Source organism: Dinoponera quadriceps, unplaced genomic scaffold (genome assembly GCF_001313825.1).
Source record: "Dinoponera quadriceps isolate SergipeBrazil2010 unplaced genomic scaffold, ASM131382v1 scaffold179, whole genome shotgun sequence".
Lineage (NCBI taxonomy): Eukaryota > Metazoa > Arthropoda > Insecta > Hymenoptera > Formicidae > Dinoponera > Dinoponera quadriceps.
In genome coordinates, this window is record NW_014554529.1 from 434,440 (window position 1) to 447,408 (window position 12,969).

Sequence of the window (12,969 nt, forward strand, 5' to 3'; positions counted from 1 at the left end):
TTAGAAATAGCGAGAAAGAGAAAGTAGGCGAGGGAGAGAAAATACTCCTCAAGAATTATATTAAATTATAAACTTCATTTTGCATTGTCTATTATAAATGCTTGTTTTCGTTACTTTTATGCCACTTTTATGTCTATTTTAGAGGATTTATAATTTACGACAGAATTCGAGGCAAGATTTTGATCATAATAAGACGTTTAAGAAATCGGCATTACATTCGCAGGCGTATGTATACTTATGTACATATATAAATTTTTAAGTGTTTCTAACGTTACACATTACATAAAACAGAGAAAAACACAAGTGAAGAATTCTGTCGCGGATTATACATAGTATAATCTAAATGGCCTAAAGCGACGACTGTACATTTTAAGAAACTCAAAATATCTCATTGGGTTCTCTATTTGTTTAATGCAATCAGCATGATAGTCANTATATAGACATTCATCAGAAAGTGTGTGAACAGAGTGTTTTACAACATGTAGAACCCATTATATAGATGAATTCGGGACCTAATGAAAGTAATAAAAAAGAAAGTTCACAACTTTCTCCCTCACTCCTTGTTACCAGCATAAATCTGTTCATCTTTAAAGGAAATGCTCAAAGTATATAATCTTACGCTTCAAAATAGGCTTTCAGAACATAATAAAATGTTAATTACTTAAGTACATATACACTAGATACAAACTGTAGCTCAGGCGAAGCTCAAAAATGGCAGCCTGGAACCGAAATAATGTATATCTAATGTTATAAAAAATTGCTTAGAGAACAGTCAAAAAGGTCGATGCTTGTTGCAAAGAGTCCAACGGAATTAGAAACTTAATTCAGCTTATATTAAACAAATTAATGGAACATAACTTGAAACAAAATCAAGTCGAATATGTATCTATATGAACTTCTTTTTTAATCCATCTCTGAAGTGGATGTATTTTATGTTATGTGTGTATGTATCTTGTGTATGTGTGCACATACACCAAATTGACTCGCAATGTACGTTACTAAACATAAATTGTACATTATTTGCAAATACGTGTGTGCAATTTGCCAGATAATAATTTACAAATAACAACAGCCAGATAATAATTTACAAATAACAATAGCGAAGTAATAATTTATAAATGACAATAATCAAATAATTTACAAGTTCCAAGAGAGGTTTAAGTCTTTGCAAATACGTGTGTGCAATTTGCCAGATAATAATTTACAAATAATAATAGCGAAGTAATAATTTACAAACGTCAGTAATCAAATAATTTACAAGTTCCAAGAGAGGTTTACAATCCTTGTCCATATTACCATCGTGGATGTATTTGATGGAAATTCCATTGCTGATAAGTATTGTTAATGTCACACGGCATCAGAGATAGTTGTTGTGTTTGAGGATGAAGTGCCATGCATTTCTTGTGTACTCTATGCAACAGAGTTTTTGTCTTCTGCAAACGAGAAGGTAAGTAATATTAATACGTTAATATAAGAATTGTACAAGATTTTTTGGAAGCTCTTATGAAAGAATAAAAGCTTACTTCGTCATATTGCCATGGACCGTCCGCGGTTCCCAGACGGCAAAATGCGTACTTCACACCCTGGCCGTCTGCTTCAACGCACCTTTCACCAACGCCCAATTGACCCTTCGCATTCAGCCTCATAAGCTAACCACAAAAAATGTAAAATTGAATATGATATATAGTATTAAATATGATATTATTCCAAATACAGAATGAGTCATAAAATAATTCAAAAAACGATAAATAATCTAACAAATGGAATGGAACAAATTATATGTACACACAGATGAATCATTTAATACGTCGTTTGAAAATAACTCAGAAATATTCAACAAACGGAAAAATGTTTCAAACAAAAGTCGTTTGATTTCGAAGGGGACATAATTAAGAAAAAAATTAAGTTAACTTTGGAAAACGCTATCTATGGCTAATTTAAGGTCAAGATGTTATTCTACCCTCGAAACCAAACAACTTTTGCTTGAGTCATTTTTTCGTTCGATACATATTTTTTCAGTTATTTTCAAGCGACATATTAAATGACTCACCTGTGTATACATATAATATAAAATATAAGTATTCGCGGGTTACCTGATTGTTTCCAAAACCATGGCAGTGGGAAGTAGCCATAAGACTCGGGGGTGCCTGACCCATGGTATCTAAACACGACTTAGTTGCCACATTTCGCAGCTGAAGGAATATTAATGTTTAATGTAAGAAAATAAATCAATAAATACAGTTAACGTAGATGGATTAATTAACGAAACTCGAGGAGACATCGATTATTCAATCAAGTCGTACTTAATCGAGCGTACCTCTCCCCAGTGAATATTCGGTGGTAATTCCGGAAATTTGTCCAGCACATCGTACGCCACGTTATCCATATACCACTGGAAGCTCTTACATTTCTTTCGTTCTTTGAAAGTCAGCTGCTCGGATATGTCACCGTGATCGAGGAATCGGGCCAAGGGTTCTCTAGTGTAAAAGAATTCCTTGTGTTTCTCGTCGAACCATGTTTCTATAACTCGTTTGTAGTTCTGCAAAAGAAGATTCGCTGGGCAATTAGTATCGAAAAACAACATACATATACTTACTGCGTGTATCTTCAAATAATACACTTGGGTCTCTTTTTACGCGATATTTTTCTACACGATTCACAGTTACACGTTTCTTTTTCTCCGTGAAATGTGGATCTTTTCTTTAATACTTTTTTTTCCTCATTTTCCTCAACACATTAGCTTTTCTTTTATGCGTTTATTGAATAAAAGATTCTCGGTGAACGCAATTCTATACGTTAAATTGCTTTTTGTACCGTTTGCGTTACTTGAACACGATTGTTTTCTTCTCGCACGGTACGCATCCACCGTGTAAAAAGAGAGCCGAGTGCTGCACTCACGATAGTTATTAAGGGTCCTTTCTTCTTTTGAGCGAGTTTACCGAACGTGTAAGGCATGAAACCCCGATAAACGTGGCCGACGTGGGAGCACGGCACCCACAGGATGCTGCCGCCGCACTGCCATATCTTGAACGACAGTTCGAAGTTTTCGCCGCCCCAGACGAGCAGTCCTTCGTCGTAGCCGCCCAGAGATAAAAAGTATTGTCGATTGATCGCGAATAAGCCGCCGGCGTGTGTGGGTGATCTGTAAATGTGAGAAATGAGGTCAGCAACGATGGATCAGCGGAGTCGGGTTGAACGATGATAAAGCTGTACAAAGTCCAAGGCAGAAGTCGCACCTGTATGGCATGCTGTCGTGCGAGCGTGTCTTCGATTCACGCCTGGGTAGTTCGTTCTCTTTGTACAACATGCCCCATTCGAAGATTCCTCTGTACAAATGACCTTCTAGGTATACAGGACGATACTCAAAAGTCTTATGATCGATGCCGTCTATCACAGGAACTGTCATTACATTTCTGAAAAGGGCAGTGTTAGATTAAGAGGTCATTTATGATGACTTGCGTCGGAACAAATTTCGGACCCTATCGTTGTGCTCCACACTTTAATCATACTTCAATCCTTCAACATATCGATACGGTGAGATACAACGCATCATGCCGTACCACCGGTTTTCACCGGTAATGTTTTATTGTATTACCTATTTTCAGCAATCGGCGCTAAAAGAGGAGGCAACCAATTCACATTGACCTCGCAATGGGCGTCTAAAAATACTATCACTTCGCCCTTAGCCTCACGCGCTCCTCGGGAACGCGTTCGTATCAAGCCTTGCCTCTCGTAGTTTCTCAATAATCGAACTTTACCTCCCCACTGCTCGATATAGGAGTCTAAGTCGCCTTTTAAATTGTCTGCGAACAAATCACAGTGATTTGTAGTTTGTGTTTAGCAAGATTTCGACGACAAAAACGTTCGAATTGCGTCGAGGACAAGTGAAGCGGAGAGTCGTCCGATCGTCGGATTTCATCCCGAGTGTACCTTTGTCGGAGAAATCATCAACGAGAAGGACTTCCTCCAAGAACTTCGACGGAGTACGGTTCACGACACTGTGGATAGTTCGTAGTAAAACGGACCAACCCTCGTTGTGAAACACTATAATGACACTGGTGCGAGGCAATTCCTCTGGATAGTTCCAATGTTTACATCTGCCGTTACACACAAGAGAAAACAAAGATTAAAGGCCGAGGATTCACGCTGTTAATCACAACGGGAGAGACTTACTCCGCCGGTCTGGTGTCCGGTATTGATCTCGACAGCGAAATCTCATCGGAGCACACCATGTTCATACCGTAATCAGATTCAGATTGCTGGACATCGTTCTGCTGATCTTCCCTTAAATTATGCGGTTTGCCTCCTTCCCCAGGCCCGGTCTTGACCGATACATCACGTGGCTCAAAATTTCCCAAACCCTCTGTGAAAACTGTGGCCTGTGTACGACAAATTAGAAATTGAAGCGGAACGTGCAAAATTTGAGAATACGAGAAACTGTGTCTAATAAAATGATCAATAACCAGCTATCGGATCAATGTTTTACCTGTTTCTTTCTAAGACCTTGTGCCCAGTATTCTTTTATATTGTTCATATGATTGTCCGAAGAAAAGTCGAGAAGAATATACAAAGCTAGAAGCAGCGATACACCACCGATCAGTATGTGACACAGACGGTTTCTTCTGAACTGTACAATCCTCATCTTTTACCAATTGTACACCTAAAACTGAAAAACAGAGATCTGAGATAACAGTCCATAAATAAGAAGGGTCTGTTCTCAATTTTTCTTTTCTTTTTAATCACAAGTTCTCCCGGAAATGTTCTCGACGACAAGACGTTTCACCTTAAAAATGTGCCATTCATAAATTTCATCGTTTACCTCGTTAACGCGGAACTAGCCTGTCCCATTTTTTACCTTAACAACAGCGAAAGATAAATAAACGAAATATGGGGTACCTTTTGTTGAACGAAAGAAGTCGGAGTAATGCGAAGCCGGCTCAACGATATGCATACGTCAGCGTGTCGAACATCAATAATTACATGTGAGCAAACTTATTCATAGTATCAAAACTATACATTAACATAAGAGCCAACGTGTCGGCCAGCTGTCATGTACTAAAAATACGCTACTAGAGACGTTGCACCCATAGAGCACCGTACACCCATCGCCATGTTGGCCATCGAAGTGTCGGCCATTGAGGACATTTAAACAGTGCGCATTAAAATGGTCGATAATATCAGTGCTCATCGGCTACGGAGTTCCAACAGTGGCGCTTCGTACAGGAGGAATCATGAAAAACCGCTCTCTGTGTCATTCCTGTGTTCTTCCGCTGTCAGGTTTGTACAATCATTCGTGCATCTCGCGTGTGTATATTCATCTCATGATTACTCTCTCATTTGTATCGCAAAAATTGAAATGACATTACGATATAAACAAGGATACGTGGAAAATCAAATATATATTACGTAAGATATAGTAGAGAATTGTTACGCGCGAGTAATGGAATTTACGATCTCGCCATATAAGGGACTGGCTAATCTGGCTGTACTTTGACCCCTGGCTTACCAAATTAAGGGCCCAATCGTGAAGATTATTTCTTCAGTATCAGCAAGTATCCGTAGTCAGCCGCATCATGTCGGACACCGTAAGCCCAGTGAAATACTTTCTGAGCGGAGGATTCGGCGGAGTATGTACCGTCCTGGCGGGTCACCCTCTGGACACCATTAAAGTGAGGTTACATTTAAATCGTTTGCTTGTTGAGCTTGTTAAGTCAGATTGGACTAATTTTCTGCGTCCTTATTTCTCCTTATTTTATTTTGTGCTGGCTTCGGCAATACAATCTGCTGTTGCTTACGAAAAGATTCGTAAAACATATATTCTAGATTTCATTTCTAACGAAAATATTATTTTTCATAATATTCATTTTTCACTTGTAATAAATTGAATGCAGTTAATAATATATATATATGTATATATATATGCATGTATATGTATATAATAGAAGTAAAAAATTGGATTAATGATAAATAATCGCTCGTGTTTGATAGTACTTTCTAATATTTTGATAATAGTCAAATTCTATTCTACTTGTTAAAAAAGACATTATATATAGGTACGACTTCAGACAATGCCTGTGTCAGCTCCAAATGAGCTGCCTTTATATTCTGGTACATGGGATTGTGCCAAAAAAACTATCTCCAAAGAAGGGATACGCGGCTTATATAAGGGTATTTATATATTTATATCAGATATTACAAATAGAAATTTTTATATATATTAAGCTTTGCATATTAATATTAAATATATAAAATACAATTATTTATTATATAAGCAATAATTTTATAAGAAGTTTCACAAAGGCAAATTGGACGATCAAATTTACAGCGTTCATAAGATTATAGGCTTTTTGTATTACATAACCGATGATGTCAGCAAACATTATAAGCAGTTGCTGAGAGATACTAACCGAAGTCTTCAGTATTATGTTTATAGTGTAGAAACTCGTATTTTACAGAGAAAATTGCTAATAATGATTAATTTTTGATGATAATACTTGGAATCTATATATCTTGTTCAGGTATGGCTGCACCATTATGTGGCGTCGCGCCAATATTTGCGATAAGTTTCTTTGGATTTGGTGTTGGGAAAAGACTACAACAGAGTACTCCGGACGAGAAGCTCACAACAGTACAATTATTTGGGGCCGGTGCTTTCAGCGGAATATTTACGACTATTATAATGGCACCTGGGGAACGTATTAAGTGTCTGTTACAAATACAGCACGCAGACGCTAAACCAAAGTATAAGGGACCTATGGATTGCGCGAGACAATTGTATCGAGAAGGAGGCATCCGAAGTATATACAAAGGCACCTGCGCTACGTTATTAAGAGGTACGCCTATAATTTTGTAGTCTCGCTTGTTTATCGTATTTACGGGCACGCAGCGTTATTATTTATCGAATAATTATATGAGGCTCTCGAGAAAAGGTTTTAGATAACTTCGACAGAAATTTGCTATACGTGCAGTTTTACTTACCTAGAAAAAAATGGCATGTAAAGTACATTTCTCTAGAAATTGTGTGCGGCATAGTTTATAAGAATTTTCAATATATATCTCTCTTTGTGTCTCGTTGATGTATACGTACAATTGAAAGAGAAACTAGCTAACTGATATTGTTGTCCTCTTCATAGTTCCTTGTCTTCAGAGACTTCCGGAGGTACCGTTTCTTCAGGTTACCACACTGTAAGCCACCCTTGCGTAACGCATAGAAAACCCCCCAATTCTGCAGTCGTTTTGGCGTCGAACATCGGGGGGCTGTCTCCTTGTTTCTGTTGACCTGTGTCGTGTAGAATTGTTAATAATTCGAGTTATCTATCGAAACGCAAAGTCACCATCGATATCACACACACACACACACACACACGCAAGTAAATAACTCGGATGAAACATTAGTATTACCAGGTGAGGGTTCCAATTGGTCATCGTGCACGTGCAATCCCAAGGATTGCCGTCCAGCCTCAAGTTTTGCACTTGCGTCTGTTTACTCGGTGACCTGAGATTCCTGAAGAAGTCGAGAGGCAGTGACGTTAATTTGTTTCTCGTGAGCAGGATTTCCCGCAGTTCCCTCTGCTGCTGAACGGTGAACAAGCCGGGCGGTACGGACTCCAGATCGTTGTCCGACAGATCGATTCTTCGGACTCTCTCCAGACCGTAGAACGCGTCCATGGAGATCCTTCGGACGTGGCACCGGCTCAGATCCAGATCCAGCAGATTTGTAAGATCGACGAACGCGTCGAAGTCGATGCTCGTGACGTTTCCCCGCATCCTGAGATGCGTCAGCGCCGGCATCCCGTGCAAGATGTAGCGCTCCAGAACGGGTATCTCGAGATTGTACAGATGCAATATTTCGGCTTGACGTAGGCCCAGCAACGAGTCCTTCTGCAGCTTCAGCCTCGATGCCTCGCCGCCGAGGTACAGTTTCACCGTCGTGTTCATGATCTCGAAAGTACTGAAAGAACAGACGCGTCTTCGTTAGTACGAACGTGCGATCGTCTTCGGACGCGAGAGATTGTTTGAGGGGAACCTTGGGAAAACGGAGTCGAGAGGGTTGTCCGTGAAATCGGCGGTTAGGAGGGCCGGAAACGGTGGGAACGACAGCTCCGACAGAAACGTCAGATTATTCTGCCGCAGGTCGAGATGCTCCAACACCAGCAGCCCCGCCAAGTCCACGCTCTTCAGCGTGAGCAGCTCGTTACCCGCGAGCGACAGCGACCTCAGATTCGGCGTGCCGTAAAAGCAGAATTCAGGAATGAACTTCAGACTGTTCCTCTCGAGCGAGAGGTAAAGCAGGCTGTTGAGACCGTCGAACATGTGCCAGGACAAGTCCGTCAGGGCGCAGTCGTACACTCTCAAGTGCGTCAGCGCGCCGAGAGCGGCGAACAGCTCGACGTTATCCCGGTAGCCCTCCAGTTCCTGCTTGTAGAGATCGTAAGGCAGTATCTCCTTGTCTTCGCTCTCCCCGCTGTTTTGCTGGCTCAGGAATATCAACCTGTGCCCCTTCGGTTGGCTGGCATTGCTCGCAGGCACTCGATCGTCCTCCACCGTCTCGCTTTTGTACGCGTTCACCGGCTTGATCACTAAATTCGCCTTGTTCTTGTTGGGCATGTCCAGGCTCGTCAGCTTAACTCGCTCCAAATTCAAGTAGAGCAAAGTCAGCCCGAGAGGGAACATGGTGTCGGGCGAGAGGCGAATCCCGCCCTTCTCCCTTCTCGTCTGATTATTCGCCTCTTTTACGGACGGATCGCTGTAATCTATCCCTTGAATGTCCAGTGATATCAAGTCTGTAAAGCGTTGAAACGTCGTAGCTCGCAGAGGGATGTCAACTTCCCCATTACCGGACTCAAGTAACGTGAGAATCTGAAAGGAGAGAAGCGGGGAAGTAACGAATAGATTGGCTCGTTTTCGGAGAGATCTAAATAAGTGCAAATCATGTCTTATTCCGCTTCGCATGGGAACGCGACAGAACGACGGCTTGAGAATGTCTCGGCTCGAGATGCCACTTAAAGGTGTTGCTGTTGTTAGTACCGTATTTTCAGTGACGCATCGAAGAGGCCGCTTATGGTATTTATTGAGCAAACTTACTTTCCTATACATTTATTTCGCTACCTAAATAACAAATGTCAATTTGAAACGAAGTTAAGATAGACACATATACTCAATACAAAAGTACAAAAAAATATATATATATATATATATATATATATATATATATTTCGAGTATTACTATGAGTTATGAATTTTACATTATTGTATATTCAAAACAATACGGTCAATAATTCTGAAACTTGTGTCTGCATATTAGTTTTTAATATCATAATAGATTTTCAAAAAAAAATCTCATTCTTTGTTTAGAAGATATTAAAAATAGAAACTAAAAAGTAACATACTGACCTCAAGGAACACGTTTAAAAAGTATCAACTTTAGTTACAAATATCTCAGCTCTGAAATGGTTACTCTTTTCCTAATTGCACGAGCAATGAGTTAAATATTTCACTGTATATTAGTGCGAGTTTCAGCAAATTTTTATCAAACTGATTTCACTTTACAAGTGGAATAATTTTTTATTCAAGTTCTGAATTTTACTGTCAAACTTTTGGTGTCGCTTTTAAACGCAATGTAGATAAATTTATAATTCTTTCGTTATTTTTTCATTATTTCGAGTTATGGGTCACATCTTTAATCACTCTTATTATTACAAAAGAAGGATTTGTCGATTTAACCGGCAAAGATTTTCTCAATTTTTTGTCAATATAAATATCGATTCTTTCGTTTCGAGATCGCCGATCTTCCAGTTGCGATTTTGCTCCAACCTGTCCCTTGTTATTAATTATTATCTGTATTTTAGCTAGAGAGAGAGGACGCGAGTATTGGATTGAAAGTTTCAACTTGGAACATTTTCCTCGGCTTACAAAACAAAGACAGGAATGTTACTCGACCAACATTTTACGCCGTAGAATAAGGAAGTCAGTTTGCCAGCTCGCTATTGGCCTTGATTTACACTTACTTAAGCCTTCGTGTTCATACGTGTACATATCGTACACGTATCAAAAGTAAACATAAGAATTCACGTATGTGCTCGATATGCGACCTGTATGTCCGAAGGGAGCCTATCCAAAAGTTCCTTGGGATCTTCGACAATTACGCACGTGGCAATTTTGAGTAATTCGTGAGCCATAGGATGGTCATCGTCATTCGCGTCGTTGAAGCCGTCATGATCGTCGAAGGATGGATCCTGTCACGATGGAAACGTGATTGATAAGAGACGCAATGCGTGTCAGAAATAACACACCCGACTCGTTCATACCTGATCTTTATCTCTATAAGTATCAGTCCACTGGTGTAGAGGCAGATAGGAGAACTTTTGGATCTCGCAAGTACACCCTTGCGGACATCGTATCTCCCACACACCACCGATATCGATAATCTGTCCTGCAGACCGATCCTGAACATAACGCGGGTCAATCTTATTGGCGACAGGACACACGTCGTGCATAGCGTTCAAACGTTGTTTTAGCGTTCAAACTTGTTTTCGCAAATCGATGAATAATAATTATTCTTTTCATTTTACTTCGATATCATAATTCGCCCGCTCGTCTCACGGAGCGATCTAAGTTGAATAATCGCCCACCACGTGTATCGATACGCGTAAAAAATATTGGCATGCAATGATTCGGAGGAGAATCGAACGGGGATCGAAATTAGCGGGCGATGCGATAAGATATGAAAGTTGTTGTATGTACCAAAAGCAAAGCGACGAGAAATAAGAGAACAGGTGTCGTCATGTTGTCTCACTATTCGAACTATGATTTCGAAAACAGAGCACTACCGCTACTCGAGGAGCGGAGTAACGGCACGCTGGCCTGAAGGAAACTGGATTTTGTTAACTGTTATCTATGTGCCTTGATGCTTCTTATCAGACAGGATGCTTCCTATCTGTCGGCCCACACGCTCTACTCGCTATTATTAATTGTACATAATGTTTATGCGTCGGCCTGCGTAAGAATACTCGTGCGATTACCAATTCACCGTCTCCTCAAATACTTTCCAGATATTCCAGCCAGCGGCATGTATTTCATGACGTACGAATATCTGAAGGAACAATTCACTCCCGAGGGAGGGAAGCTTAGTCTACTGGCTACTATAGCAGCTGGCGGTTTCGCAGGTATCGCGAACTGGCTGGTGGGAATGCCACCTGATATCTTGAAAAGTCGTCTGCAAACCGGTAGGTACCAACTTCGATGTAACAGCGAGAAAGCCTCTTTTTTTTTCCCCTCTTTCCCTGAGATCTTATACAATGCGACTTGCCGAAACCGTTGTTGATCAACCTCTTCACTGCCATTATTTTCCCCGACTGGTCCTGAAATAACAAAAACAAGAGGTTCTTGAAAATCAATGAAAACTTATAAAGGGGGTTTTGATGCTATCGACGAATTTCAAGTCAAGAAAAATGTTGTCACAAGCCCAAAATGGCAGCTAATATAGAAAAATTTCAATTGAAATTTGATGTTAGTTTGCAGTAAATATCGGAGTTCTCTTAACTGTCTAAATATTATATTTAATTTATCGTAAAACTTGAATATAACAAAATATCGCATGGCGAGAATACTTGAAAATTCGACAAATTCTTATTTTGCGGTAGCCATATCTTTTTTTCTGAAGCAACATTTTGCAGATACGACTCAAAAACCGTGTTCCGCACACCCAAAAATTTCTAATTGCACTTTGCTTCATTGATAAAATCACTTAGGGGCTCTAATATAACAAAATATTTCATGACGAGAAAATGCTTTTTCGCGGTAGGAAACGCAAAGTCCAAAATGACGAGAATTCACGGCATCAACAGTCAAGGGGTTAATATGAAAAAATACATATCGGTGACATTCTTTATACAATACCTGTCGCATATTGTGACACCTATTGCATATTACAGCGCCAGAAGGCACGTACAAAAGAGGGGTACGCGAAGTATTTGTCGAACTGATGAAAAACGAGGGACCTACAGCGCTTTACAAAGGTGTCGTGCCGGTAATGTTACGAGCCTTTCCTGCGAATGCAGCTTGTTTCATGGGCTTCGAAGTTGCGATGAAATTCTTGAACTGGGTCGTACCAGGTTTATAATTGCCATATATATATATATATGTTGAAATCTTGCATGATGCTGCCATAGAATATGTATGAAAACGCCTTGTTGTATTATGTACGTTGTTTCTACAAAAGCTACCTCCTTGTATAACCGACTGCCTGCCAATTATTTAAATTATATCTCGATCGATTGAATTGTCGCGGAATTAGAAAATATTTTGATGCACAAAATATTTATATTTTTTACTTGTTTTTTTTCTGACAAATCTGTCACGTTTAAATTACATTTTGCTCTGCCATTTGTATTCCACGAATGCGGAATGACTAATTTTTCATCATGGCAGAAGTAAATCGCCTGAATTTGTTTTTACCTCAAAATAATGGCGAATGCAGCTCAAAGGAGCGACGTATGATCGCAAGGTATATTAGAAAATAGAGAAATGATAGTTATGAAGAGAATCTTGTTATGTTTAGAAAAAAGATTTATATGTTTATATGTTTAAAGTGCAATATTTCACAATTCTATCGTATAGAATTGTTTAACAAAGAAATAAAAATGAAAGTATGTCATCAGGGAATAGATATTCATGATAGATAGATAGATAGATAGATAGATAGATAGATATAATATTCATGATATCGTATTTGTTTTACAGAGTATTTGATAAAGATTTGAATATGTATATATATATAAAATTCCTCCATATATAAACATATCATATCAGAACGTGATAACAATAATATTCCTAAAAGATAAAACCTCAAAGATTATATATTCTATATGATTATATGGAATATATATATATATATATATATATATATATATATATACATATATGCGTATATAAACTTTTATACCGAATAAACACGTTATATAGTTTGAA

General features: G+C 39.2%; 3 protein-coding genes across 5 annotated transcripts; 1 reads left to right on the plus strand and 2 right to left on the minus strand.

Moving 5' to 3' along the window:
- Positions 1-444: 444 nt before the first annotated feature.
- Positions 445-5,122, minus strand: LOC106751791 (N-acetylgalactosaminyltransferase 7). The gene is made up of 11 exons (XM_014632937.1): positions 4,897-5,122; positions 4,487-4,666; positions 4,174-4,379; positions 3,931-4,097; positions 3,596-3,803; positions 3,237-3,413; positions 2,899-3,142; positions 2,318-2,539; positions 2,094-2,192; positions 1,524-1,649; positions 445-1,433 (listed from the first exon to the last, which is right to left on the minus strand). The coding sequence occupies exons 2-11, from the start codon at positions 4,640-4,642 to the stop codon at positions 1,293-1,295; spliced, it is 1,746 nt and encodes a 581-aa protein (XP_014488423.1). The 5' UTR covers positions 4,643-4,666; positions 4,897-5,122; the 3' UTR covers positions 445-1,292.
- A 69-nt stretch (positions 5,123-5,191) lies between these two features.
- Positions 5,192-12,832, plus strand: LOC106751793 (mitochondrial carnitine/acylcarnitine carrier protein). The gene is made up of 6 exons (XM_014632941.1): positions 5,192-5,277; positions 5,468-5,669; positions 6,054-6,168; positions 6,519-6,833; positions 11,052-11,225; positions 11,934-12,832. The coding sequence occupies exons 2-6, from the start codon at positions 5,574-5,576 to the stop codon at positions 12,119-12,121; spliced, it is 888 nt and encodes a 295-aa protein (XP_014488427.1). The 5' UTR covers positions 5,192-5,277; positions 5,468-5,573; the 3' UTR covers positions 12,122-12,832.
- On the minus strand, positions 6,832-11,045 carry LOC106751790 (carboxypeptidase N subunit 2). 3 transcript variants are annotated; one of them, XM_014632936.1, is made up of 6 exons: positions 10,744-11,045; positions 10,308-10,445; positions 10,092-10,235; positions 8,027-8,859; positions 7,402-7,951; positions 6,832-7,279 (listed from the first exon to the last, which is right to left on the minus strand). In XM_014632936.1, the coding sequence occupies exons 1-6, from the start codon at positions 10,783-10,785 to the stop codon at positions 7,106-7,108; spliced, it is 1,881 nt and encodes a 626-aa protein (XP_014488422.1). In that variant the 5' UTR covers positions 10,786-11,045; the 3' UTR covers positions 6,832-7,105. The 3 variants fall into 3 exon arrangements, with proteins under 3 accessions (XP_014488422.1, XP_014488420.1, XP_014488419.1); XM_014632934.1 differs by having other exon boundaries at positions 6,832-6,978; positions 7,088-7,279; positions 10,308-11,045; XM_014632933.1 differs by having other exon boundaries at positions 10,308-11,045.
- Positions 12,833-12,969: the final 137 nt, after the last annotated feature.

What these genes read in the sequence shown, in the direction of transcription:
- LOC106751791 (XM_014632937.1), bottom strand. Translation starts at nt 4,642, where the DNA reads ATGAGGATTGTACAGTTCAGAAGAAACCGTCTGTGTCACATACTGATC. An exon ending in TGATGATTTCTCCGACAAAG is followed by an intron (nt 3,804 to 3,930) that starts GTACACTCGGGA and finishes ATTTGTTCGCAG; the next exon opens with ACAATTTAAAAGGCGACTTA. An exon ending in CGAATATTCACTGGGGAGAG is followed by an intron (nt 2,193 to 2,317) that starts GTACGCTCGATT and finishes ATATTCCTTCAG; the next exon opens with CTGCGAAATGTGGCAACTAA.
- LOC106751793 (XM_014632941.1), top strand. Translation starts at nt 5,574, where the DNA reads ATGTCGGACACCGTAAGCCCAGTGAAATACTTTCTGAGCGGAGGATTC. An exon ending in ACCCTCTGGACACCATTAAA is followed by an intron (nt 5,670 to 6,053) that starts GTGAGGTTACAT and finishes CATTATATATAG; the next exon opens with GTACGACTTCAGACAATGCC. An exon ending in GAAAAGTCGTCTGCAAACCG is followed by an intron (nt 11,226 to 11,933) that starts GTAGGTACCAAC and finishes TGCATATTACAG; the next exon opens with CGCCAGAAGGCACGTACAAA.
- LOC106751790 (XM_014632934.1), bottom strand. Translation starts at nt 10,496, where the DNA reads ATGCACGACGTGTGTCCTGTCGCCAATAAGATTGACCCGCGTTATGTT. An exon ending in GGCTCCCTTCGGACATACAG is followed by an intron (nt 8,860 to 10,091) that starts GTCGCATATCGA and finishes CTCTCCTTTCAG; the next exon opens with ATTCTCACGTTACTTGAGTC. An exon ending in CCAATTGGAACCCTCACCTG is followed by an intron (nt 7,280 to 7,401) that starts GTAATACTAATG and finishes TACACGACACAG; the next exon opens with GTCAACAGAAACAAGGAGAC.